We start from the raw sequence: 26,249 nt of genomic DNA on the forward strand, positions 1-26,249 counted from the left end.
ATACACAAAGACACTTTGTAATTCAACTGTCAAAAGATGAAAAGCAAAATAAATACATAAACAAACAAATGAATAAACAGATGCAAAAGCAAAGCAACTCATCTCATACAAAGGATTCTCAATAAGACCATAAGCTTATCTCTCATCAGAAACCTTAGAGGCCAGAAAGCAATGGGATATATTTAAAGTGCTAAAGAAAAAACTATCAACCAAGAATTCTATTATCTGGAGAAACTCTCCTTCAAAAATGATGGAGAAAAGTGAAACCAATACTACACTATATGTTAACTAACTTGAATTTAATTTTTAAAAAATGAGAAATTATGACATATCCAGATAAACAAAAGGTGAGAGTTTATTACACTAGACCTTACTCCAAGAACTGCTAAAGGGAGTCCTTATTTTAAAATAAAAGAACACAAAACAGTAACTTACAGTGGTATAACAATATAAAGATCTTCAGGAAAGATAAAAACATGAAAAAATATAAAGCCACAATTATTGTAATTTTGGTTTGTAACCCTATTTTTATTTATTTTTTTTTAATGTTTATTTATTTTTGAGACAGAGGGAGACAGAACATGAGTTGGGGAGGGGCATAGAGAGAGGGAGACACAGAATCTGAAACAGGCTCCAGGCTCTGAGCTGTCAGCACAGAGCCCGATGCGGGCTTGAACCCATGAACCGTGAGATCATGACCTGAGCCTAAGTTGGGCGCTTAACCGACTGAGCCACCCAGGCACCCCTGTAACCCTATTTTTAATTTTCTACAGGATTTAAAAGGCAAATGCATGAAAATTATTATAAATCTTTGTTATTTGGCATACATGTAAAAAGAAGTAACTTGTGACATCAGTAACACAAAGGAGAGATGGAGCTGTTTACATGGAAGTTTCTGTACATAAATGAAGTTGGTATCAATTCAAATCTGATTGCTATGATAGGATGCTAAATAGGTAATCCCCACTCTAAGCGCAAAGAAAGTATCTATAAAATATACATAAAGCAAAACGAGAAAGCAAAATGTGTAACTATAAAAAATCAAGTAAACAAAAAAGAGGGTGGTGATGGAGGATATAAAGAACATAAAAGTTGTAAGACACACAGAAAGCAAATAACAAATGGCAGAATGGATTTAAAAAGATGGCTCAACTATACACTAACTATAGGAGATTCACTTTAGATCTAAAGACATGAAGGCTGAAAGTAAAAGGATGGAAAAGCTATTCCAAACAAATAGTAACCAAAAGAAGAGTAGGGTGGCATTACTAATATCAGACAAAATAAACTTGAAGTCAAAAACTGCTACAAAGGATACTATACACTGATGATAAAAAGGTCAATTATGAAAAACATATAACTGTAAATATAATACACCAAAATTGAAGACCCAACATATATAAAGCAAACAATGGCAGAAAGGGAGAAACTGACAACTATACAACAGTTGGAGACATCAATAACCCACTTACACTAATGGATAGAAACTGCATAGAGATGAGAAAGGAAAAAGAGAACTAGAACAACACTGTCAATTAGTTGGACCTCATAGACATGTATAGAACTTCAATCACAACAGAGAATACACATTTCTCCAAAAGGGACAGGGAACATTCTCCTGAAAAGACCACATGAGTCCATAACACAAGTCTTAATAAATTTATAATCACTGTAGAAGAAATGGACAAGAGACATGAATAGACACTTTCCCAAAGAAGATATCCAGATGGCTAACAGACACCACAAAAAATGTTCAACATCACTCATCATCAGGGAAATACAAATCAAAATCACAATGAGATACCATCTCACACCAGTCAGAATGGCTAAAATTAATAACTCAGGCAACAACAGATGTTGGCAAGGATGTGGAGAAAGGGGATCTCTTTTGCACTGCTGATGGGAATGCAAAGTGGTGCAGCCACTCTGGAAAACAGTATTGAGGATCCTTAAAAAGTTAAAAATAAAACTACCCTACAACCGAGCAATTGCACTACTAGGTATATATCCAAGGGCTATAGGTGTGCTGTTTCGAATAGGCACATGCACCCCAATGTTTACAGCAGTGCTATCGACAATAGCCAAAGTATGGAAAGAGCCCAAATGTCCACTGACAGATGAATGGATAAAGAAGATGTGGTACACACACACACACACACACACACACACACACACACACACAGTGGAGTATTACTTGACAATCAAAAAGAATGAAATCTTGCCCTTTGCAACAATGTGGATGGAACTAGAGGGTATTATGCTAAGCGAAATAAGTCAGTCAGAGAGGGACAAATATATGACTTCACTCATGTGGAATTTAAGATACAAAATTAGTGAACCTAAGGTAAGGGAAGCAAAAATAATATAAAAACAGGGAGGGGAAGAAAACATAAGAGACTCTTAAATACAGAGAACTGAGGGTTGCTGGAGGGGTTGTGGGTGGGGGGGCTGGACTAAATGGGTAAGGGGCATTAAGAAAGACACTTGTTGAGATGAGCACTGGGTACTATACATAGGGGATGAATCGCTGGAATCGACTCCTGAAATCATTATTGCACTGTATGGTAACTAACTTGGATGTAAATTAGAAAGAAAGGAAGAAAGAAAAAAAAGAAAGGAAGGAAGGAAGGAAGACCACTGTAATCATACAAAAGATCTTTTCTGGTCACAATAGAATAAAACTAGAAATCAATAAAAGAAGGAAAACTAGAAAACTCACAAATATAAGGAAATTAAATAACACATATTAAAAAAATTTTTTAAGTTTATTTTTCCATTTTGAGAGACAGCAAGCAGGAGAGGGGCAGAAAGAGGGAGAGAATCCCAAGCAGGCTCTGCATTGCCAGCACAGAGCCTGATGCGGGGCTCAAACTCACAAACTTGAGATCATGACCTGAGCCGAAACCAAGAGTTGGATGCTTAATCGACTGAGCTACCCATGTGCCCCTAAACAACACATATTTTAAACAACCAACAAGTCGAAAAAGAAATTACAAGAGAAATTAGAAAATACCTTGAGAAATATGAAAATGAGAACACAATATACCAAAACTTAAAGGATGCAAAGAAAGCAGTGCTAAGAGAGATATTTATAGCTATAATGACATGCTTTAAAAAAAAGAAAGGGGCACCTGGGTGGCTCAGTCAGTTAAGCGTCCAACTTCGGCTCAGGTCATGATCTCATGGTTTGTGAGTTCAAGCCCCATGTCAGGCTCTGTGCTGACAGCTCAGAACCTGGAGCCTGCTTTGGATTCTGTGTCTCCCTCTCTCTGTCCCTCCCCCACTCATGCTCTGTCTGTCTCTCTTTCTCTCTCAAATACATAAACATTAAAAAAAAATTTTTTTTAATAAATTTAAAAAAGGAAGATCTCAGGGCGCCTGGGTAGTTCAGTCGGTTAAGCATCTGACTTTGGGCTCAGGTCATGATCTCATGGTTCATGAGTTCGAGCCCCACATCAGGCTCTGCACTGATAGCATGGAGCCTGCTTGGATCCTGTCACCCCCCTCTGACTACACCTTCCCTGCTCTCTCTCTCAAAAATAAACATTTAAAAGTAAATAAATAAAAATTAAAAAGGAAGATCTCAAATTAATAAACTAATTTTGTGCTTTCAGGAAGTAGAAAAAGAAGAGCATGCTAAATCGAAAACTAGCAGAAGGAAGGAAATAATAAAGATCACAGAAGAGATAAATGGAAAAAAAAAAGAACAGGAAACAGCAGAGAAAATCAATAAAACCAAAAGTTGGTTCTTTGAAAGGGTAAAAAAAAAAACCTGACAAATCTTTAGCTAGAATGACTGTGGGGGGGAGGGGAGGGTAAGACTCAAATTACTAAAACCGCAAAAGAAAGAAGCGACCTCACTACCAATTTTACACAAATAAAGATTATAAAAAACATCATAAATAATTGTATCTCAACTTGGATAGCCAACATAAAATGGACAAATTTGAAGAAATACACAATCTACAAAAACTGAATCATGAATAAATAGAAAATCTGAACAGACTTATAACTAGTAGAGAGATTGAAACAGCAATCAAAAATCTTCCAACAAAGAAAATCCCTGAACCCAGTGGATTCATTGGTGAATTTTGCAAATCCTTTAAAGAATTAACACCAATCCTACTCAAACTCTACCAAAAAACTGAGGAGTAGAGAATATTTACTAACTTATTCTATGAGGCTAATACTACCCTAAGAGCAAAGGCAGACAAAGATATTAGAAGCAAAAGAAACTGGGGCGCCTGTGTGGCTCAGTCAGTTCAGCATCTGATTTTGGCTCAGGTCATGATCTCATGGTTCATGAGTTCAAGCCCCATATCAGGCACTCTGTTGTCAGCGCAGAGCCCACTTTGGATCCTGTATCTCCCTCTCTTTCTCTCCTTCCCTCACTTGTGCTCTCTGCCCCTCTCCCACTTGAGATTTCTCTCTTTCCTCTCTCTCTCTCTCTCAAAAAGCAAAAGAAACTATAGACAAATATCTCTTATGAATACTGATGCGAGAATCCTCAACAAATTCAGCAACCAAATTTAGCAACATACTAAAAGGATTATAACCAAGACCAAATGGGATTTATTCCCAAAATTAAAGAGTAGTTCAACATATGAAAATCAGTTAATGTAACATATAGAATTAATAGAATGAAGAACCCCCCCCAAAAAAAGCCACATGATTATTCTCAATTGATACAGAAAAAGCATCAATGACAAAAAAAAAAAAAGTCAATAAACTAGGAATAGAAGGAAACTTCCTCAACATTATAAAGCAATATATGAAAAACCCACAGGCTAACATCACACTCAATGAAACAACCCACAATGCCAGTCTGCACCATTTCTATTCAAAATAGTAGTTTAAGTTCTAGCCAGAAAAATCAGGCAAGAAAAAGACATCCAAATTGGAAAGGAAAAAGTAAAATGATCTCTGTTTGCCAATGATATGATCTTATAATTAGAAAACTAAAGATCCCTCCCCAAATATAAAGCCAATAAATTTAGTAAAGTTGCAGGATACAAAATCAAGACACAAAAATCAGTTCCCTTTCCATACAACAGCAATGAACAACTGGAAAAGGAAGTTAAGACAACAACCCATTTACTACAGCATAAGAAATACTCAGAAATAAATTTAACCAAGACGGTTAAAGAGTTGTACTCTAAAACTACTAAATACTGCTGAGAACAATTAAAAAAAGACATAAATAAAAGGAAAGACATCCCATGTTTATGGATTGGAAAAATTAACATTATTAATAATACTACCAAAGCCAGATACAGAGTCTTTGGAATCCCTATCAAAATCTCAAAAGCATTCTTTGGCAGAAAAAGAAAAAATCCATTCTAAAATGAATAAGGAGGGGTGCCTAGGTGGCTAGTTGGTTGAGCGTCAGATTCTCGATTTCAGCTCAAGTCATGATCTCATGGTTTGTGAGTTCAAGCCCTGTGTCAGGGCTGTACTGACAGCACAGAGCCTGCTTTGGATTCTCTTTCTCCTCACTCTGCCCTTCCCCTGCTCGTGTGTGCTCATGCTCTCTTTCTCTCTCTCAAAATAAATAAAAATAAACTTAAAAAAAATGCATAAAGAATCCTGAGGAGCTCCAAATAACCAAAACAATCTTGAAAAAGAACAAAATTAGAGGATCCACATTTCCTGATTTTAAAACTTACTTTAAAGTTAAAGTAATTGAAACACTAATGGCATAAGGATAGACTTACAGACCAAGGACAGAGAATAGGAAGTCTACACATAAGTCCTTGCATATGTGGTCAATGGATTTTCAATAAGGGTACCAAGACCGTTCAATGGAGAAACGGGAAACTTTTCAACAAATGATGCTAGGAAAAGTGGGTATCCACATGCAAAAAAAATGAAGTGGACCCATACTTTACACCATACATAAAATTATCTCAAAATGGCTAAAATACCTAAATTTAATACCTAAACTATTAAGTCCTTAGAGAAAACATAGGGGGAAATCTTCATGACACTGGATTTAGCAATAATTTCTTGGTTATGACACCAAAACACATATAACAAAAGAAAACAATAGATAATTGAACTCGATCAAAATTTCACAATTTATAATTTTTGTGTACCCAAGAATGCTATCAACAGAGTGAAAGACAACTCCTAAAATGGGAGATGATATTTATAAAGCATGTATCTGGTAAGGGATTAATATATAAAATATAAAAAGAACTACAGCTCAACAATAACAACAAAAACCTTATTCGAACATGAGGAAAGGACTTGAATTAAACATTTCTCCAAAGAAGATACACAAATGGATAATAAGCACAAAAAACATCACTAGTCATTAGGGAGATACAAACCAAAACCACAAGGAGATGCCACTTGTGGTTTCCATCCATTCATATCCATTAGGATGGCTATTATCCAAAAAATAGTAAATAACAAATGTTGGCAAGAATGTGAAGAAATGGAAATCTTTATGAAATGCTGCTTTCTGAATCTAAAATTATACAGTTGCTGTGGTAAACAGCATGATGGCTCCTCAAAAAGTTATACAGATTTACCATATGATATAGCAATACCATTTCTAGGTATATATTCCAAAGAACTGGAAGCAAGGGCTCAAACAGGTATCTGTATACCAATGTTCACAGCAGCATTATTCATAATACTCAAAAGGTAGACCCAACCCAAGTGATCACAGAATGGATAAACAAAATGTGGTACATACACAAAATGGAGTATTATTCAGGCATAAAAGTGAAATTTTAATACATGCTACAACATGCATGAACCTTGAAAACAAAAATTATATTAAGAAAAATAGGCCAGATACAAAAGGACAAATATTTTATGATTCCATTTATGCCTAGAATAGACAAATTCTTACAAACAGAAAGAATAGAGGGACTGTGGGTAGAGGATCTGGAGAGCTACTATTTCATAGCTACAGAATTCCTGTTTGGGAAGATGAAAAAGTTGTAGAAATAGACAGTGTTTATGGCTGAATAAATTACAAATATATTTAATGGCAGTAAATCATACACCTAAAACGGTTAAAATGATAAATTTTGTTATGCATATTTCACAATTTAAAAAAAAGGAATAACAATAAATATCAGAGGAACAGATCAAAGATTTGAGAATTCTCGAGGTATAGAAATGGAAAGTGAGAAGCCAGAGGACTATTGGTTTTCATTATAATCATTTTATATTATTTGTGTATAAGAATTAATTTGATAGCAAATTTATTTTTTAAAGCTTAAAAAAAGAAATTATAATAATGAATTCAACAAATGAAAAACTGGGGAAATGTTGATATGTACTATAGGGAATTAATACCCACGTGATTAAGTCCATAAAAATTAATAAAAAAGATACAGTATAAACAGACAATAAATTAAAATAAATAAGCAAACCCCCCAGAACTATCAATCTACTATTAATAAAAACAATTAACTAAGACAGAAATAAAATGTTTGAAAGCTTATTTGATTATCTTCTCATTCTTTTTAGTTGAAAAAGTAGAAACAGAAAATTTTATAATCCATTCATTATGCCAATTTATAAATCTGATAAAAAAGTATATTTAAATGTTACAGTCTCTATAGTCACCCAATAATCAATCATCAATTTCAGTAACTGTAAAATTAATACTGTGCTATATCTATTCCAAAAATTAAATTTAGGAGGTAATATTCCGTTTATATTTAGAGTAGTTACTTTTCTTCTACCAAGTAATGTATTTCACCTCAATATATTAATAATTAGGATGTATTTTCAAACTGCTGAACCCAGCTAACAAAAACTACATCATTTGAGAACACTGCTACAATATGATATGGCGTACTGTTCAACAGTCTGTTTTCTTTCTCACTGTAACTTTTCCAATGACAATTGTATTATTGTCAATTTAAATACCTTTATATTAGATTTGGTTTTCCTCCATATATACACTAAAAAACTCAAGAAACAAAAAACAAAACCCCAAAAAACCATACCAAACTGCTTACTAGCATATAAACAATCATTCTTACCATGTCTTTGAAGCCTAGTAGAATATGAAATTATTTATTCAAACTGGGCATTTCATGGGTCACTTTTGTGATCATGATTGGGAAATATAAAAAGGTATGTATTAATGTACTGAGATTTTACTTTTCTTTAGCTCCAAGCTTAATTATTAGTTTTCTTTAACATAGCTGTTTGGTGTAAATGTTCACACTTTGGGATAAATATTGCTTTCTTTTAAGAATTTTTTAAATGTTTATGTCCCTTTTTTTTCTGGATATTCTTGTAAAAAAAAAAACAACAACTATCTGATCAAATTTCTTCTGAAAGCAATTCTTTCAATTTATCTACAGGAAGACTAATTTACTGTATCGGGCTAAAAAAGTATGTGCCTTGGTCCCATTTGGGCTGCTATAACAGAATACCTCAATAGCTTTTAAACATAAGAAATGTATCACTTACACTTCTGGAAGCTGGAAAGTCCAAGATCAAGGCACCAGCATGGTCACATTTGGTGAGGTCCCTCTTTCTGGTTCATAGCTGGCATCTATTCTGTATGTCCTCACATGGTAGAAGGGGCAAGGTTTCTCTCAGTGTCTCTTTTATTAGACACTAATCCTGTTCGTAAGAATTCTAACCTCGGGACTTAAGCACCTCCCAAAGGCCCCACTCATAATGTCACCATCTTTAGGGGTTAGGATTTCAACATATGAAACTTTGGGAGGACACATTCAGGTAAAGCAGTATGTACATAAATGGAAAACAGTAGCAGAGTCAAAAGTATTTCAGTATTGCCATTCAAATATATTATTTATTTATGCTACTATCCTTACGTATACAACTTCCAATGAGAAAATAAAAGGAAATACCACTTTTCTACACTGGAATTTAGCTTGGATTTTGATAAAGTATTTTACTCTCAGAAATTATATGTAGTTTTAATGCTTTAAATATTAGGACTAAAATACACTATGTAACTCAATTTTACACAGTATTATTAAAAACCAGAGTGACTTTAAAAACAAAAATGTCTAGCCTCGCCAAATACATGAAGTAAAAAGATGGGCAACAAAGAAAGTCTGATTTTAGATTCAGATTAATGAAACATTCAAAAGTATAATTTGTGAAAGTGAAAATGAATATACTTTTTCCCGTCTACTATGAAAAAAATCAAGCTGCCCCTAAAAATAAAAATAATGTACACATCATAAACAGTCCTCATATAACAAACACTGCTTGAAGACTTTTAGTGTTTTAGAGTTTCAAGTAAAACAGTGAATGGACTATCTCAATCAATAAATAAGTAAAATATATGATACTTAGAAAATTATAATTCCTGTTGCTTCCTGGAAACTTACCATGGTAATCCCATGTGATTTTTTAAAGGCAAGAGAAACAATAAATATTCCCTTACCTTGTAAGATGGCAAGAAACACAAAATTCCTTGGCTCACAGCCTGACACACAGATAACACAAGTGTGCCCACTTCATCCTGAAACTCGAAAGTTTCTGTGTGCTGGAAGGTAGCACAGAGATTCCGACCCTTGGGACCTGACCCAATGGTGCCAACCCAAACCTAGAATATAAATATGTATTAGAGTCATGCCTGAACCAGGCAGGCAAATTAGCATTTAGTTGGGAGCCTTAATTACGCATATTACGTGTAGTCAAAAGATCAAGAAACAAGTTTAGAGAAACTTTATTTTTAAATTGTTGGTGTTTCTCTATTTTCATTAATTAATTATATATAAATCTAAATTATAAAAGTTTTACTTTAAGCGCATCACTGACCACTCAGGATACAAGAAAAAATTACTTTTCTATTTCCTAAACAGCTTTGTAAAACTAAACATGCAACAAAATTTTGTTGGATAATGTAAACAAATGAAATGAATAAATCAGAAATGATTCCAGACTATTAGATGAAGGCTTGTATGATCTGCTATAGGTAAGTCTTTAAGACTTGACTATGGTAAGAGTTATGAATACACTCAACAAATTTACAAATTCACTGATGCTCAAAGATCTATAGTCTTAAAAAATCAGACCCACCAAATTTTAGTTATTTGCAATTCATTTATATTCATACAGATCTAGTATTAGTGTGATTTGACTAAGAGAAACTAAAAACTTGACTGGTAATCTACAGACAATATAAACACTTCAGATTGTTGAAACTGTAATAGCCCTATATTTTCAAATAATGTATGAGACTGAGGTACATTTTACAAGATGACGTCTAATGGATACCAGTTTAACCAACTTTTAACTAAATGATTAACTAGTAATAAGATAAACTGATATTAAGTGTTTCCTGACATGATGCAATGGGAAGTAGCAATATCATATCACCTATATAGTATTGTTACCAAACTGTTTAACCTGAATCTTATCAACAGGAAACAATCGGATAAAATCCAGATTATAAGACATTCCTCAAGATAACTGCTAACTTGAATTCTATAAAAATGTCATGAAAGACAAAAAAAATAAAAGGCAAAACAACAGTTTTAAAGACTAAAGAGATATGAAAGTCAAATGCAATACATAATACTTGATTGGATCCTGGGTCAAGAATAAACAAAATAGGGGCGCCTGGATGATGGTCAGACTTCAGGTCAGGCCATGATCTCTACGTTCGTGAGTTCCAGTCCCACATCAGGCTTGCTGCTGTCAGCGCAGAGCCTGGTTTGGATCCTGACCCCTTCTGTCTGCCCCTTCCCCACTTGCGGTGTGTCTGTCTGTCTCTCTCTCTCAAAAATAAACATTAAAAAAAAAATGGGAATGCAAGCTGGTGTAGTCACTCTGGAAAACAGTATGGAGGTTCCTCAAAAAATTAAAAATAGGACTACCCTACAACCCAGCAACTGCACTACTAGGTATTTATCCAAGGGATACAGGTGTGCTATTTCGAAGGGACACATGCACCCCCATGTTTACAGCAGCACTATCAACAATAGCCAAAGTATGGAAAAAGCCCAAATGTCCATTGATGGATGAATGGATAAAGAAGATGTGGTATATATATACAATGGAGTATTACTCGGCAATCAAAAAGAATGAAATCTTGCCATTTAAGCTATGTGGATGGAACTGGAAGGTATTATACTAAGTGAAATTAGTCAGAGAAAGACAAATATCATATGACTTCACTCATATGAGGACTTTAAGAGACAAAATAGATGCACATAAGGGAAGGGAAACAAAAATATAAAAAAAACAGGGAGGGGAACAAAGCATAAGAGACTCATAAATATGGAGAATAGAGGGTTACTGGACGGGGTGTGGGAGGGGGGATGGGCTAAATGGGTAAGGGGGCATTAATGAATCTACTCCTGAAATCATTATTGCACTATATGCTAATTTGGATGTAAATTAAAAAAAATAAAGTATTATGTTTAAAAAAAATTAAAAATAAAAATAATTTTCAATTCATGAAGCATACAAAAAAAAAAACAAACAAAATAAAAAGATATAAAGACATTTTGGAAATAAATAGATAAATATAAATATTGACACTATTGTACCAATTTTAAATTTCCTTAGTATGATCATGGTATTGTGGTTATACAGGATTATGAAATTGTTCTTTTTTTAAAGTTTATTTGAGAGAGAGAGAGAGAGCAAGCAGGGGAGGGGCAGAGAGAGGGAGAGAATCCCAAGCAGGCTCTCCATTGTCACCATGGAGCCTGATGCGGGGCTTGAACCCACGAACTGTGAAATCAAGACCTGAGCAGAAATCAAGAGTAGGATGCTTAACCAACTGAGCCACCCAGGTGCTGCAGATTATGTAACTGTTCTTGAGAGACAGTCTCAACTAATTAAGGGCAAATGTCATGATGTCTACAAATTACTTTCTAATAGTTTATTCAAAAATGTACATTATACACATACACATATATAATGTGATTGTTAACATTTTGCAGTTTTCCTCTTCTCTCTTTCATATATACACATGAAAAATGTTAACAATTGATGAACCTATGTGAAGGGTATAAAGATGTTCACCATATTAATACTATTTTTTATACCTTTCTGAAGTTTATAATTGTTTAGAAGTTGAGGGCATCAATAAATGAATGGACAACCAAAATGTGGTATTACATACATACAATGGAATATCATTCAGCCTTAAGAAGGTAGGAAATTCTGACTCAGGTTACAACATGGATGACATCATGCTAAGTGAAATAAGCTAATCACAAAAAATATCTATGATTTCACTTATATTAGAGTATCAAATTCATAAAAATAGAAAGTAGAAGGGTGGTTACCAAGGGCTAAGAGGAGGGGGAAATGGAGAATTGTTGTTTAATGGGAAAAGAATTCTAGTTTTGCAAGATGAAAAAGTTCTAGAGATTGGGTACACAACAATGTAAATATACTTAACAAGATTGAACTGTACCCTTAAAAATGGTTAAGATGGTAAATTTTATGTTATATATATTTTATTACAATTAAAATAAAAATCATGTTTTATAATCAAAAACTCAAAAAAAGCCAAGAGTTTACTCTTTAAAAAGATTAATAAAAAGGATAAACTGTACCAACACTGATAAAGAAAAAACATAAAACCAGAGAATACAAATTGATAATATCAGGTAGGGATAAGGAGAACATGGCTACAGAGTTCATAGATATTAAAAAGATAATAAGACATTTTATAATAAAAAATAAGTTTTAAAAAGTTGGGTGGGGGACACCTGGATGACTCACTCAGCTAAGCACCTGACTCATGATTTCAGCTCAGGTCATGATCTCACTTTGTGAGTTCAAGCCCTGCACTGGGCTCTGTGCTGACAGTGTGGAGCCTGCTTCTCTCTTTCTCTTTCTCTTTCTCTCTCTCTCTCTCTCTCTCTTTCTCTCTCTCTCTCTCTTTCTCTCTCTCTCTCTCTCTCTCTGCCCGTCCCCAACTCATGCATACACGGTCACTCTCAAAAATATATAAAGAAACTACAAAAAAAGAAAAAAACATTAGGGGTAAATGTTACAATAGAATTCAACTGAACAATTATCATTTTTACTATTATAATCCATTGACATTATAGGTTAAATAGGCTTTTGTGTACTAGTTTGAGAACTTAGAGCCTATAATACCATTCTTATGAGAAAATATACTAAATTTATTAATAGCTTCCCATGTTTATTTGAACTCTGAAGGAAGGTACTTAAAACTGTGAAGCATAAAGTGCTTGTGATGAGCACTGGGTGTTGTATGTAAGTGTTAAATCACAAAATTCTACCCCTGAAACTAATATTACACTGTACGTTAACTAACTGGAATTTAAAAAGAAAGTTTAAAAAAAAGTGGAACATATATTTTTCCTTCACTATTGTTTACAGCAATGTTTCCAAAGAGGAGTACTCTGCCATTATAGAAAGCACAACTCTTAGTTATATAATAGCTTAGCATTCCAGGCCCCCACCTACTAAATATCAATAGTTCCTGCCAAGTAATTGTGAAAACCAAAATGTCCTCACAAATACACCTTGTTGGTTAAAAACAACAGCTTTATAAAGAACTAGAATTGTGTTAGGCACACAAATGATGCTCAATATGTAGCTAACTGCTTTAAATGACTTCATAAAAAGAAAGAGGGTAGATTGACAAATGACAGCTCAAATGTTCCTAGGGAATTAAATAACATTTATTGTTCTAAAACATTAAAATTTTAAGTTATATGACTCATGAGAGTTTTCAATTCATTTCAGATATTCAAACATATGCTGAATATCTGGTAACTAATGCCAGGTATTAATCTAGGTGCAGTGGAAGAATGGGAACATGGAAGGAATAAAATAATACCACTGTCTAATGGAAAAAAGAAACACATGAGCAAAGAATTATGCATAGGAACTATGGTAAAGATGTTAAATTTTTTAAGTTTATTTTGAGAGAGAGAGAGAGAGAGAGAGAGAGAGAGAGAGAGACAGCGTGCGTGGGGGAGGGGTAGAAAGAGGGAGAGCCTCTGCACTGCCAGCACAGAGCCCAATGAAGGGTTCCAACCCACTAACTGTGAGATCATGACCTGAGCCAAAACAGAGTTGGATGCTCAACTGACTGAGCCACCCAGGAGCTCCTTGTTTTGTTTTTAATTCTCATTTAAAAAAAAAAAAAACGTAAAAAATATTTAAATGAGGAAATTGCAATATAGTCTTTGCATCTAAAGTGTGTATTTTTACTCACTAAACTCAAGGAATGCTATTTATCAGTATTTCCCTTGGTTGACACTACCGAGTAGCTGACAGATTTTCTTTTATTCTAAAGCTAAGATGTTGGATTTCCTACAGGATCTGTTTGCTAGTATTTCAGGTATCTTCTAATTTTTTTATATAAAATTATATTGACGTAAAAAGATTGAGAGCCTTCAGAAAACTAACCTGTGAGTTATTAATGACATGATTAGCCTCCAGTTGGATACTAAAAGTAACACCAAGTTCTGATGAAAAGGATTTCATTGGTGATAATGTCCCAGATGTCAAAACAATGGTCCAAACTTTGCCATTAATATCTGAAAAGGCCTAAAAGGAAACATTATTAGATACATAAGATCATCTTTAAAACAGTCAAACATATTTATTTAATTGTTGGTACCGAGCAGGATGACAAAATTTTCATTTACAACATGATAGGCTTACCACAGCTGGATTTAAGCACCAAAAATTTAGCACACGAACTGCAGTTTTCTGTCTTACACGTTTCCTACTTTTTGCTTGAGCAAAGAATTCATTTTTATCTGAAGAATCAGTCTGATTTATCCAAGAATAAGTCTGTTGAATAGCAACTTTATAATCATCTGCAAATCTGCATGAAAATAAAATGGTAATTAAATGCAAAACTTCATGAAACATATGATGTCCCAGATACATACAATGTAAAAACTGATTATATTAAAACTAAATTGAAAGTCGTGGTATCTTCCCACTCAAAGATAACATTTTCCCCACCAACAACCCCCACCACTAATTAAATTAAACTCAGTAACTCTGATAGAAAATGAATCATTAAATCTTACAATCAACTTTCTCACTTAGAGATTAGATATTATCTAAATATCCACCCCTTACCATTTCCCATTCCTACGTTCAAACAATACATAAATCATGGCCGAAACAGAATTAAAATCCAGGTCTCTAATTCCTAGTCCAGAGCTCTTTGCATTCTGTGCTACATTATCAGCTACAAAACAGATAATAGGGTATCATTAAAGAAACGAAACAGTGGATTATACTTTTTTATTACATGAGAAAAATGGAGAGAATTTTTACTGAAGATTTCAAAAGTTTAGGAAACTAATTACAAAATTTAAGTTCCTTTAAAATATGGGTCTCAGTCTTCATTAACTTTTAATGAAGATATTGATTTTTGTGATGCCATCCAACTTACAATTTCTTTCAATAAGAGGCTATACACACTTCAACTTACAGAATAAAACTAGTATTCCCTACCATGTCCTCACAATAATATTTACTGTTAACTTCATCTCTAGAGAGATCAGATCTCAAAGTTCAAGTCAGGACCCTAAAATCTGTGGAGAGAATTTTATAAAAGTACAGGGAGCTAAAAACTATAAAACATTTAGAAGAAAACATAGGGAAAAATTTTTATGATACCATATTTGGCTACATTTCTTGTATATACCAAAAACACAAGCAACAAAAGAAAAGACAGATAAACTGGGTTTCATCAAAATTTAAAAACTTTTGTGCATCAAAGGACACTATCAGAGAATGAGAAGACAACCAAAGAATAGAAAATCTTTGGGGCGCCTGGGTGGCGCAGTCGGTTAAGCGTCCGACTTCAGCCAGGTCACGATCTCGCGGTCCATGAGTTCGAGCCCCGCGTCAGGCTCTGGGCTGATGGCTCGGAGCCTGGAGCCTGTTTCTGATTCTGTGTCTCCCTCTCTCTCTGCCCCTCCCCCGTTCATGCTCTGTCTCTCTCTGTCCCAAAAATAAATTAAAAACGTTGAAAAAAAATTTAAAAAAAAAAAAAAAAAAAGAAAATCTTTGTAAAACATGTATCTGATATGGGATAATATCCAGAATATATAATTAACTCTTACAACTTCACAACAACAACAACAACAAAAACCACAACCCAATTCAAAAATGGGCAAAGGAGGAGCACCTGGGTGGCTCAGTTGGTTAAGTGTCCAACTTCAGCTCAGGTCATGATCTCGCAGTTTTTCAGTTCGAGCCCCATATTGGGTTCTGTGCAGACAGCTCAGAGCCTGGAGCCTGCCTCAAAGTCTCTTCTCTGCCCCTCCCCCACGCGTGCTCTCTCTGTCTCTCTCTCAAAAATAAATAAATACTTTTAAAAATGGGCAAAGAGGGGTGTCTGGGTGGCTCAGTTGGTTGGGCATCTGACTTTTGGTTTCAGCTCAAGTCAGAAACTTGCAGGTTGTGGGTTCAAGTCCCACATGGGGCTGTGCACTGACAATGCTAAGCCTGCTCGGGATTCTCTCTCTCTCCCTTTCTCTCTTCCCCTTCCCCGCTGGCTCTGTCTCTCTCTCAAAATAAACTTAAAAAAAATTTTTTTTAATGGGCAAAGGATGCAAATAGACATTACTCCAATGAACACCTGCAAATGGACAATAAGCATATGAAAAGATGCTCAACATTACTAGCCATTAGTGGAGGGTGGGTAAATCAAAATTATAAGCAGATACCACTTTATACCCATTACGATGGCTATTATCCAAAAACCAGAAACAAGTATTAGCAAGGCTGTAGAACAACTAGAAATGTTGTGCATAACCATGGGAATCTAAAATGTGCAGCTGCTATGGAAAACAGTATGTTGGTTCCTCAGATAGTTAAATATAGAATACCATATGATCCTGCAATTCCACCGCTAGAGACTCAAACAGATACTTGTACATCAAAATTCACTGTAGCATTATTCACAATAGACAAAAGGTGAAAATAATCCATGGTACATACATACAATAGAATAATCAGCCATAAAAAGGAATGGCATTGATCTATATTACAACATGGATAAACCTTGAAACCATTATGCTAAGTGAAATAAGTCAGATGCAAAAGAACAAATATATGATTCCACTTTTGGGAGATATCTAAAGGACAAATCAATGGAGATGAAAGAATAGAGGTTACCAGAGGTTGTGGGAAGAAAGAAATGAGATATAGAGATCCTATTTGGGCTGATGAAAAAGTTCTGGAAGTGGATGACTGCACAACAATGTGAATAAACCTAATGCTACTAAAATATATATTTGAAAAATGGTTAAAATAGTAAATTTTATGTTATGTATATTTTGCCATATAAAAAAAAAAACAGGAACCAAATAGTACTACAATTTAATAAGGGGTAGAGTGAGGGGAGTTAACTCTTTCTCATATTCCACATTTCACTAGATAGAGGCTTTATGCAATAAGAAAGAGACTTTCTGACACTGGAAGAAACATATTTAAAACTACACTTAAAAGGTAAATGTTTAAGTTCAGTCATATACAACTAAAAATTTAATGCTGAATTAACTAATAAGATGTATTTCAAGTATATTTATTTCAATAATCATTTTCATTAATAAAGACTAATTTCAATTGATCTAAGTCTGTGCCAATAAGTAAGAGTAATATTTATACCACTTATTTACAATGATTGTAGGTACTCACACAAAACAAGTATGGATTAAATACATACTAGTACCCAATAAAATTAATATTTTTAAGATGAAAAATACAGAGGCGCCTGGGTGACTCAGTCGGTTGAGCATCCGACTTCAGCTCAGGTCATGATCTCATGGGTCCGTGAGTTCGAGCCCCGCGTCGGGCTCTGTGCAGACAACTCAGAGCCTGGAGCCTGTTTCAGATTCTGTGTCTCCCTCTCCCTCTGACCCTCCCCTGTTCATGCTCTGTCTCTCCCAGTCTCAAAAATAAATAAACGTTAAAAAAAAAAATTAAGATGAAAAATACATATGTATTTACTTACTTGCTGTTTTGCCTAAAAAGATAGTCAAACACCATAAAAAGTCCTTTGAGTATTATTTGAGTTGAAGCACTAATAATCGGTACTTCTCTTGTCTCCTCTCTACCATGAATTGGTAAGACTTTTTCTTCTTTTTGAAGGACAGAAGAAAAATGTCCCTGAAAGAAATTACTGTTATTAAGTATACTGCAGGAAATGGGAAGAAGAGGAAAAAAAACCTCTCAATACTATAATAAAACGCAAATGAAATATACATTGAAATTTGAGGAAAACATTACCAATACACAAGTGCTAAAAGTGTGTTTTAAATTCCCACATATTCCAAAATTCTCTTCAGAGTTCAAGACTCTTTAATAATAAGTTGTACACTTAGGAAGTTCATTACTTCTTCAGGCAATTAGGGTATTATTTAGCACCCTTCAAAAGTCATGAACTAGGCATGTCTAGTGGGCCCAGTTTTTAGAGCAGGCAACTCTTGATCTCAAAGTTGTGAGTTCAAGCTCCATGTTGGGTGTAGAGCTTACTTTAAAAAAAAAAAAAAAGAGAGAGAGAGAGAAGAGAAGAAGAGAAAAGTAATGGACTAAATAAAAATGTACCAAATGGTTTCTCCAAGGAGCTTAAGAGTTGATACGCCACCTAAATGCCTGAAATATTTCCAGGGAGTATTCCAACAATGAGAATAATATGACTGCATGACAAGGAAAATCTTAAAAGTGACTCAAGGAAATAATACATGCTAAATACAGAATGTATACTAACTGGCTCACTTGTTTTCATGTGACTAATAAGTTTTAATACAGATGGAAGTGTGGACATAAAAGGGGCGCCTGAGTGGCTCAGTCCGTTAAGCGTCTGACTTCGGCTTAGGTGATGATCTCGTGGTTTGTGAGTTCGGGTCCCTTGTCAGGCTCTATGCTGACAGCTCAGAGCCTGGAGCCTGCTTCAGATTCTGTCTCCCTCTCTCTACCCTCCTCCGCTCGCACTCTGTCTGTCTCTGTCTCTCTCTCTCAAAAATAAATAAATCTTAAAAAAAAAAATAAATAAAGTGCTTAAAGCAAACTAAAAAAAAAGAAGTGTGGACATAAGAAAAAAGAAAAGTATGCACTCGCACATTGTGAAAACTCTGAATATTGAAGCAAAAGATATTGGTGACAACTCTGATGTTTGACAATAAAGTATGTGTTCAATAAAAATAAAATGGGAAAATAGTTAAGATAAATTAAGACATAATATTAACATTCAGATATATTTTGAAATAATACACATCTAGAGTAAAATTAGTTTCCACTGAACATTGAAGGATACAAATAGAAAGATTTTTGAAAAAGAAAAAATGAAAACATTAACTTGGAAAAACATTCAGGACTACAAATTATTAACGAAAAACAAGTATTCAATTGTTCTTCTTTTTTGTTAATTTTTTTTAATGTTTATTTATTTTTGAGAGACAGAGAGACACAGCCTGAGTGGGGGAGGGGCAGAGAAAGAGGGAGACATAGAACATGCAGCAGGCTCCAGGCTCTGAGCTGTCAGCACAGAGCCAGACGCAGGGCTCGAATTCATGAGCCATGAGATCATGACCTGAGCCAAAGGTGGACGCTTAACCAACTAAGCCACCCAGGTGCCCCTCAACTGTTCTTTTTAAAAATCAAGTCCCCTCAGCAATACTTTATATAAAGGCTACAATTCTTCCCCAACATTGGCAGAACACTGGCAATTTATTCTGTAAAACTACAGAACTTCTGAATAGACTTTTTTCCAAAGAAGACATTCAGATGGCCAAGTCGCACATGAAAAGATGGTCAACAACTAATCATTAGGGAAACATAAATGAAAACCACAGTGAGATACCACTTTACACCTGTCAGAATGGCTAGACTCAAAAAGACAAGAAATAAAAAAGTGTTGGTAAGGATATGGAGAAAAAGGAACCCTCTTGTATTGTTGGTGGGAATGTAAATTGGTGCAGCCAATGTGGAAAGCACTATGGAGGCTCCTCAAAATATTAAAAGTAGAAATACATTATCCAGCAATTCCACTATTGGGTATTTAGCCAAAGAAAATGAAAACACTAATTCAAAAAGACAAATGCACCCCTATGTTTACTGCAGCAATATTTACAATAGCCAAAATATGGTAGCAATCCAAGTGTCCATACATAGATGAACAGATAAAGATGTGGTGTATATATACACACAATGGAATACTACTCAACCGTAGAAAAGAATGAGGTCTTACCATTTGTGGCAACATGGATGGACTAGAGGCTATTTTGCTAAGTAACATAACTCAGAGAAAAACAAATACTACATGATTTTACTTACATGTGGAATCAAAAACAAAACAAATGAATAAACAAACAAAAAGCAGACAAAGACCCATAAATGCGAAGTACAAACTAATGATTTGCCAGAAGAGGAGTGGGAGATACAGACTTCCAGTTTGGAATGAATAAGTCACAGGGATAAAAGGTACAGAATAGGGAATAGTCAAGGTACTTTAATAGCATAAGATTGTAGCATAGCATAACATAAAGACTTGTTGAATCACTAAGTTGAAAGTAATGTAATACGTGAAAACTAATGGAACGTTGTGTGTCAACTATACTTTAAAAAAAAAAAAAAATTTGAAAGAAAGCCCAAACTACAGAAAATCCTCAACTACTGAAGGTAAGGCAATGTACTAAAAACACATGGACTGAATGAAATTCTACATATTGAATCATGAAACTACTCCAAGGCTACTTCTGCCTAGGTTACCTAAAAATTGACAAGTGGGTTTATAGATAAACAGAAAACTAAGCATATTTATTTACCAGTAATTATTACTTCACAGGACACATAAAGTTGTATACAAATTTAACCTAGTAAGCTACATGATAGTTACTATCATAAGCTATGATAATATGTATACACGATAATGACATACACACCGAATATTAATTATGGTGAAAGAATGAAGAGAGGAGAAAGGTAAAGAGAGGAAAAGTAGAAAGAGAGAGGAAAAAGAGAGTGAGTGTGTGAGAGACTGAAAGGGAGAGACAGTGTATGTGTGTAAAGGAGATAATGCATCATCATACATTATAGGAAGTCAATAGAGAATATCTAAAATTGAAAACTCAAAAGCAGCAGAACTCAAATGTTATTTAGAAAACGGGTTAAATATCAGAAGAAATCACCAGAAGAGTTAAATGTGCCACTAGGAGGGCGAATGGGTGGCTCAGTCGGTTGAATGTCAGATTTTGGCTCAGGTCATGATCTCGCGGTCTGTGGGTTCGAGCCCGCATCAGGCTCTGTGCTAACAGCTCGGAGCCTGGAGCCTGCTTCGGATTCTGTATCTCCCTCTCTCTCTACCCCTCCCCCGCTCATGCTCTCTCTCTCTCTCTCTCTCTCTCTCTCTCTCTCTGTCAAAAATAAATAAATATTAAAAAAAAATTTTTTTAAATAAATCAAAGTGCCACTAGGAAGTGAAAATTGGGATTGAGAAGGAGTGGGGCAGATGAATGCTTTTCTTCATGGTACTGACTCTTTAAATTATATACATGCTACTTGTGTAAAAATTAACTTCTAAAAATTTAATAATCACAATGTTGAGTTTCTTAGCTAGCTAGGATTAAAGGAAATTTCCTTAACCTAATAAAAATATAACTATAAAAATCCTACAGCACCTATTGAATGGGAAAAAATTTACAAATCATATATCTAATACAGTGTTCATATCCAGAATATATAAAGAACTTACAGTCAATAATAAAAGACAACCCAATTTCAAAGTAGGCAACAAATTTGAATAGAGATTTCTCTAAAGGAGATATATAAATGGACATTAAGCACTTGAATAAATGCTCAACATTAGGAATTATGAGGGAAATGAAAATCAAACTACACTGAGGTACCACTTCATTTCCCCTAGAAAACTATAAGAAGAGATAACAAGTATTAGTGAGGATGTGAAAGAAATCAGAATCCTTATACACTGTTGATGGGATTGTAAAATGGTGCAGCCCCTTTGTAAAACAGATTGCAGTTCCTCAAAGTTAAACACAGAACTCTCTCAAAAATAAACATTAAAAAAAATATTTTTTTAAAGGGGGGGGGGGACGACGGCACCAGGGTGGCTCAGTGGGTTAAGCATCTGACTTCAATTCAGGTCATGATCTCACGGTTCATGAGTTCAAGCCCCACATCAGGGTCTGTGCTGATAGCTCAGAGCCTGGAGCCTGCCTTGGATTCTTTGTCTCCCTCTCTCTCTGCCCCTCCCTGCTGTGCTCTGTCTCTGTCTCTCTCAAAAATAAGCATTGAGAAAAATTAAAAAAAAAAAGTTAAACACAGAGTTACCAAATGGCCTGGCAATTCCCCTAAGTATATACCCAAGAGAATTAAAAATATAAGTGCACATAAAAATTTGGACATGAATGGTAAAAGCATTATTTATAATAGACAAAAATAGAAACCACCCAAATGTGTCAAGTGATAATGAATAAACAAAATGCAGTAGATTTATACAATGGAATATTATTTGGTAATAAAAAGGGAATGAAGTATTCATGAATGTTATGACATACATAGATGAACCTTGAAAACATACACAATGAAGGATACCAGTCACAAAAGCACCATATCATGTTTCCATTTATGTGAAATGCCTAGAATAGGCAGGTCTATAGAAACAGAATGTAAATTAGTGGTTTCCAGGAGCTGGGGGAGAAGGAAATAGGGAATGCTTGCTAATGGGTACACAGTTCTTTATGAGGTGATGAAAATGTTCTGAAATTAGATAGCAGTGATAGTTGCATAACTCTGTGACTATACTAAAAATCACTGAATTGTATGCTTTAAAATGGCAAATTTTATGGCATGTGAATTATATCTCAGTCTAGCTGTTAATAAAAAATAAAAGAATTTTAAAACAATACAGTAGACATGTTACTAAATGATGTAACACTAGTAATATAACCTCTTCTGGGTAGCAGTAAGACCAAAATGTGTTTCACTGCCCGTGATAAACAATGCTCTAAAAGTTGAAGCCAGCAAAGAAATAAAATGTGATGGAGTTGGAAAGAAAATAGTCATTACTCATAGACAATAAAATTACATGGAAAATTTAAGAATCCATAGGCAAACCTATAAGATAGTTTAGCAACATAGTTACTTACAAGATAAATAAATAAAAATCTACCATTTTTACACACCAATTAGCAATTAGAAAATGCAATTTTTAAAATATACTATGTGAAAAATAAACAGAAACTTTAACTTACTTAGGAATAAATCTACCCCAAAACACCTAAGACTTTTAAAAATAAAATCATAAAACTTTATTGATATATAAGACATAATAAATGAAGAACTTAATATACATTGTGAACAGAAAAACTCTGTATTGTAAATATGTCAATTCTTTATAAATTAACCCATAAACTCATTGCAATTCCAATCAAAATTCCAACAGATTTTTCATAGAAATTTACAAGCTAATTCTAAAATTCAGTTGAGATCATCCCAAAGGAAAAGAACAAAGAGGAGATACGCCCTACCACTATCAATATTTTTCTAATGCCAGAGTAGTCAACAAATATGACAGTTTAGATAAACAGAATCATAGAACAAAGTCCAGAAATTAATTCACAAATAAGAGAAAATTAGATATAAAGGCAGAAGTGTCATTATAAATCAGAGGAAAATGGATGGATTATTTAGTAAATGATGCTGCGAAAATTATCCATAGAAGAATAAAATGGATTCCTAACCTCACAATATAAACAAAAATGAATCCTAGGCTAATTAAAAACCTTTATTAAAAAAATAGTAACACTTTTAGAAAATGTACCACAAGATAGGGAAAGACTGCTAAAACTAAACTCAAATACAATTCACAAAAGAAAACACTGATAAATTTGAATGCACTAAAATAAAAAACACTTAGAAAAATACTCTATAAACAAACCATAGATACAAGAATATACATACAATGCAATAAGCAACAAAGAATTAGTATTTTGAATATATAAAGGAATAGCAATGTATACAAAGATACATTTTCAAGGATGTTCACAGCAGAATTGTTTCTTATCCTTGGAAAACTGGCAACAACTTATATTTCAAATGACAGATTATCAAGTAATTTAGAATATGTGTACTCACAAAAATGCTACACGGCAATTAAAACTCATGTGAAAAAATCTTTATTAAAATAGTAAAGTACTCATAGTACACTGTTAAGTCAAAAGAGGCTATAAAGAAACATGTATCATATCAGAAATCTATTTATGTTAAGGATATATGCATAGAATAAGAGAGATGGTCATAAATCCAAAAGTTAATAGTGATCATGTTTGGTAGTTTTTCTTTTTCCTTTGTTTTCTTTTTCCTTTCCATGTCTTTGTACTTTCCTAATTTTTCCTTGACATATATTTTATCTGTACCTGTTTAAAATTAACGTATAATACACAGAATGCACTAATCTTAAGTATACAGCTCCCTAAACACACACACACACACACACACACACACGTAACCAACACTCACTAAGGAAACAAAACATTTTTTGAATCCCAGATGGTTCCATTTTGCTCCTCTCAGCCCAAATTGCTCCTTACTGTTGCACAGTAGCAACCAGTATTCTGAATTTGGCTAACATAATTATGTTTGTCTCTTCTTAAAATTCATAAAAATAAAATCATACAGTTTTTACTCTTTTGTGTCTGGTTTCTTTTATTCAACATTATGCCTGCAAGATTCATTTGCATAGTGGCAGTGGTTCATTTTTTAAATTGCTGTCTAATATTCTACTATATGAATATCTCACAATTAATTCATTTCACTGTTGATATGAACCTTTAAAATGCAAAGTTTATGCAAAACAGTCATGAAAAGATGTCACAATATGGACAATATTTATGATACCATATTGCATTTTAAAAGCAGGCAGAAAGTATAAATATCATCTAATTAAAATACATTTTTAATGCTCATATGCTCATATGCTAGTGGTTATCATGCTAGCCATAGTTTCTATCTGTTTGGTTCAAGGACCTCTTCAAATCCAAATGAGGGAAATTACAAAACTCTGATAAAAGAAATCAAAGATCTAAACAAATGGAGAGATACTTCCTATTCATAGATAGAAAGACTCAATATTGTTCAGCTGTCAGTTCTTCCTAGTTTGATCTGTAGATTCAATGCAATTTCAATCAAAATCCCAGAAAGTTACTTTGTGGATACTGACAAACTGACTCTAAAGTTTATTTGGAAAGAAAAAAACCAGAATAATCAACACAATACTGAACAAAATCAGAGAACTGACACTACCTGACTTCAAGACTTACTATAAATCTATAGCAATTGATAGTGTGGTATTAGTGAAGGAACAGACATATCAATTAGTGGAAAAGAATAGAGAGCCGAAAAAAGGACCCATAATAATACATTCAACTGATCTTTAACAAAGGAGCAAATATAATCCAATGGAGAAAGGATGGCCTTTTCAACAAATGGTGATAGAATAATTGGACACCTACATGCAAAGAAATGAATCTAGATACAGACCTTATATACAACACAAAAATTAACTCAAAGTGGATCACAGACCTAAATGTAAAATGCAAAACTATAAAATTTCTAGAAGAAAAAGACAAGAAAATCTAGGTGGCTTTGGGTTTGGTGGGGAGTTTTTAGATACAATACCAAGAGCATGATCTGTCAAAGAAAAAATTGTTAAGTTGAACTTTATTAAAAGTAAAAAAGTTCTATAAAAGACACTGTTAATAGAATGAAAAGACAAGCCACAGACTGGAAGAATATATCTACAAACATATATTTGATGAAGGACTTGTATACCAAATATACAGAGAACACTTAAAAATCAACAACAGGAAGACAAAGAACCCAACTGAAAAGTAGGCAAAGATCTGAAGAGACATCTCACCCCAAATAAGATATATAGATGGCACATAAGCATGTAAAAAGATGTTCCACATCAAATGTCATTAGGGAATTGTACACTAAAACAGTAATAAGATACTACTACATACCCATTAGAATGGGTAATATTCAAACCACTGACAATACCTAATATTGGCAAGGATATAGAATAACAAGAACCCTCATTCACTGATGATGGGAATATAAAATGGCACAGCCACTTTGGAAGACAGCAGTTTCTTACACAGCTAAAAATGGTCTTACCATATAATTCAGCAATTGTCCTAAGTATTTACTATTTACACAAGTGAGAAGAAAGCATGTCCATATAAAAATATGCACACAAGTATTTATAAGAGCTTTATTCAGAATTTCCCAAATTTGGTAGT

At 34.0% G+C, this 26,249-nt stretch overlaps 1 protein-coding gene across 1 annotated transcript in view; it reads right to left on the reverse strand.

Moving 5' to 3' along the window:
* Nucleotides 1-26,249, reverse strand: part of BRIP1 (BRCA1 interacting DNA helicase 1) — a 210,880-nt gene that overhangs the window by 110,102 nt on the left and 74,529 nt on the right. The window contains 4 exon segments of the mRNA XM_081791236.1: nucleotides 9,398-9,559; nucleotides 14,365-14,505; nucleotides 14,623-14,788; nucleotides 17,942-18,096. Coding sequence (XP_081647362.1) covers nucleotides 9,398-9,559; nucleotides 14,365-14,505; nucleotides 14,623-14,788; nucleotides 17,942-18,096 — 624 coding nt within the window.

This window comes from Panthera onca, chromosome E1 (genome assembly GCF_046562875.1).
Source record: "Panthera onca isolate mPanOnc1 chromosome E1, mPanOnc1 haplotype 2, whole genome shotgun sequence".
Classification (NCBI taxonomy): domain Eukaryota; kingdom Metazoa; phylum Chordata; class Mammalia; order Carnivora; family Felidae; genus Panthera; species Panthera onca.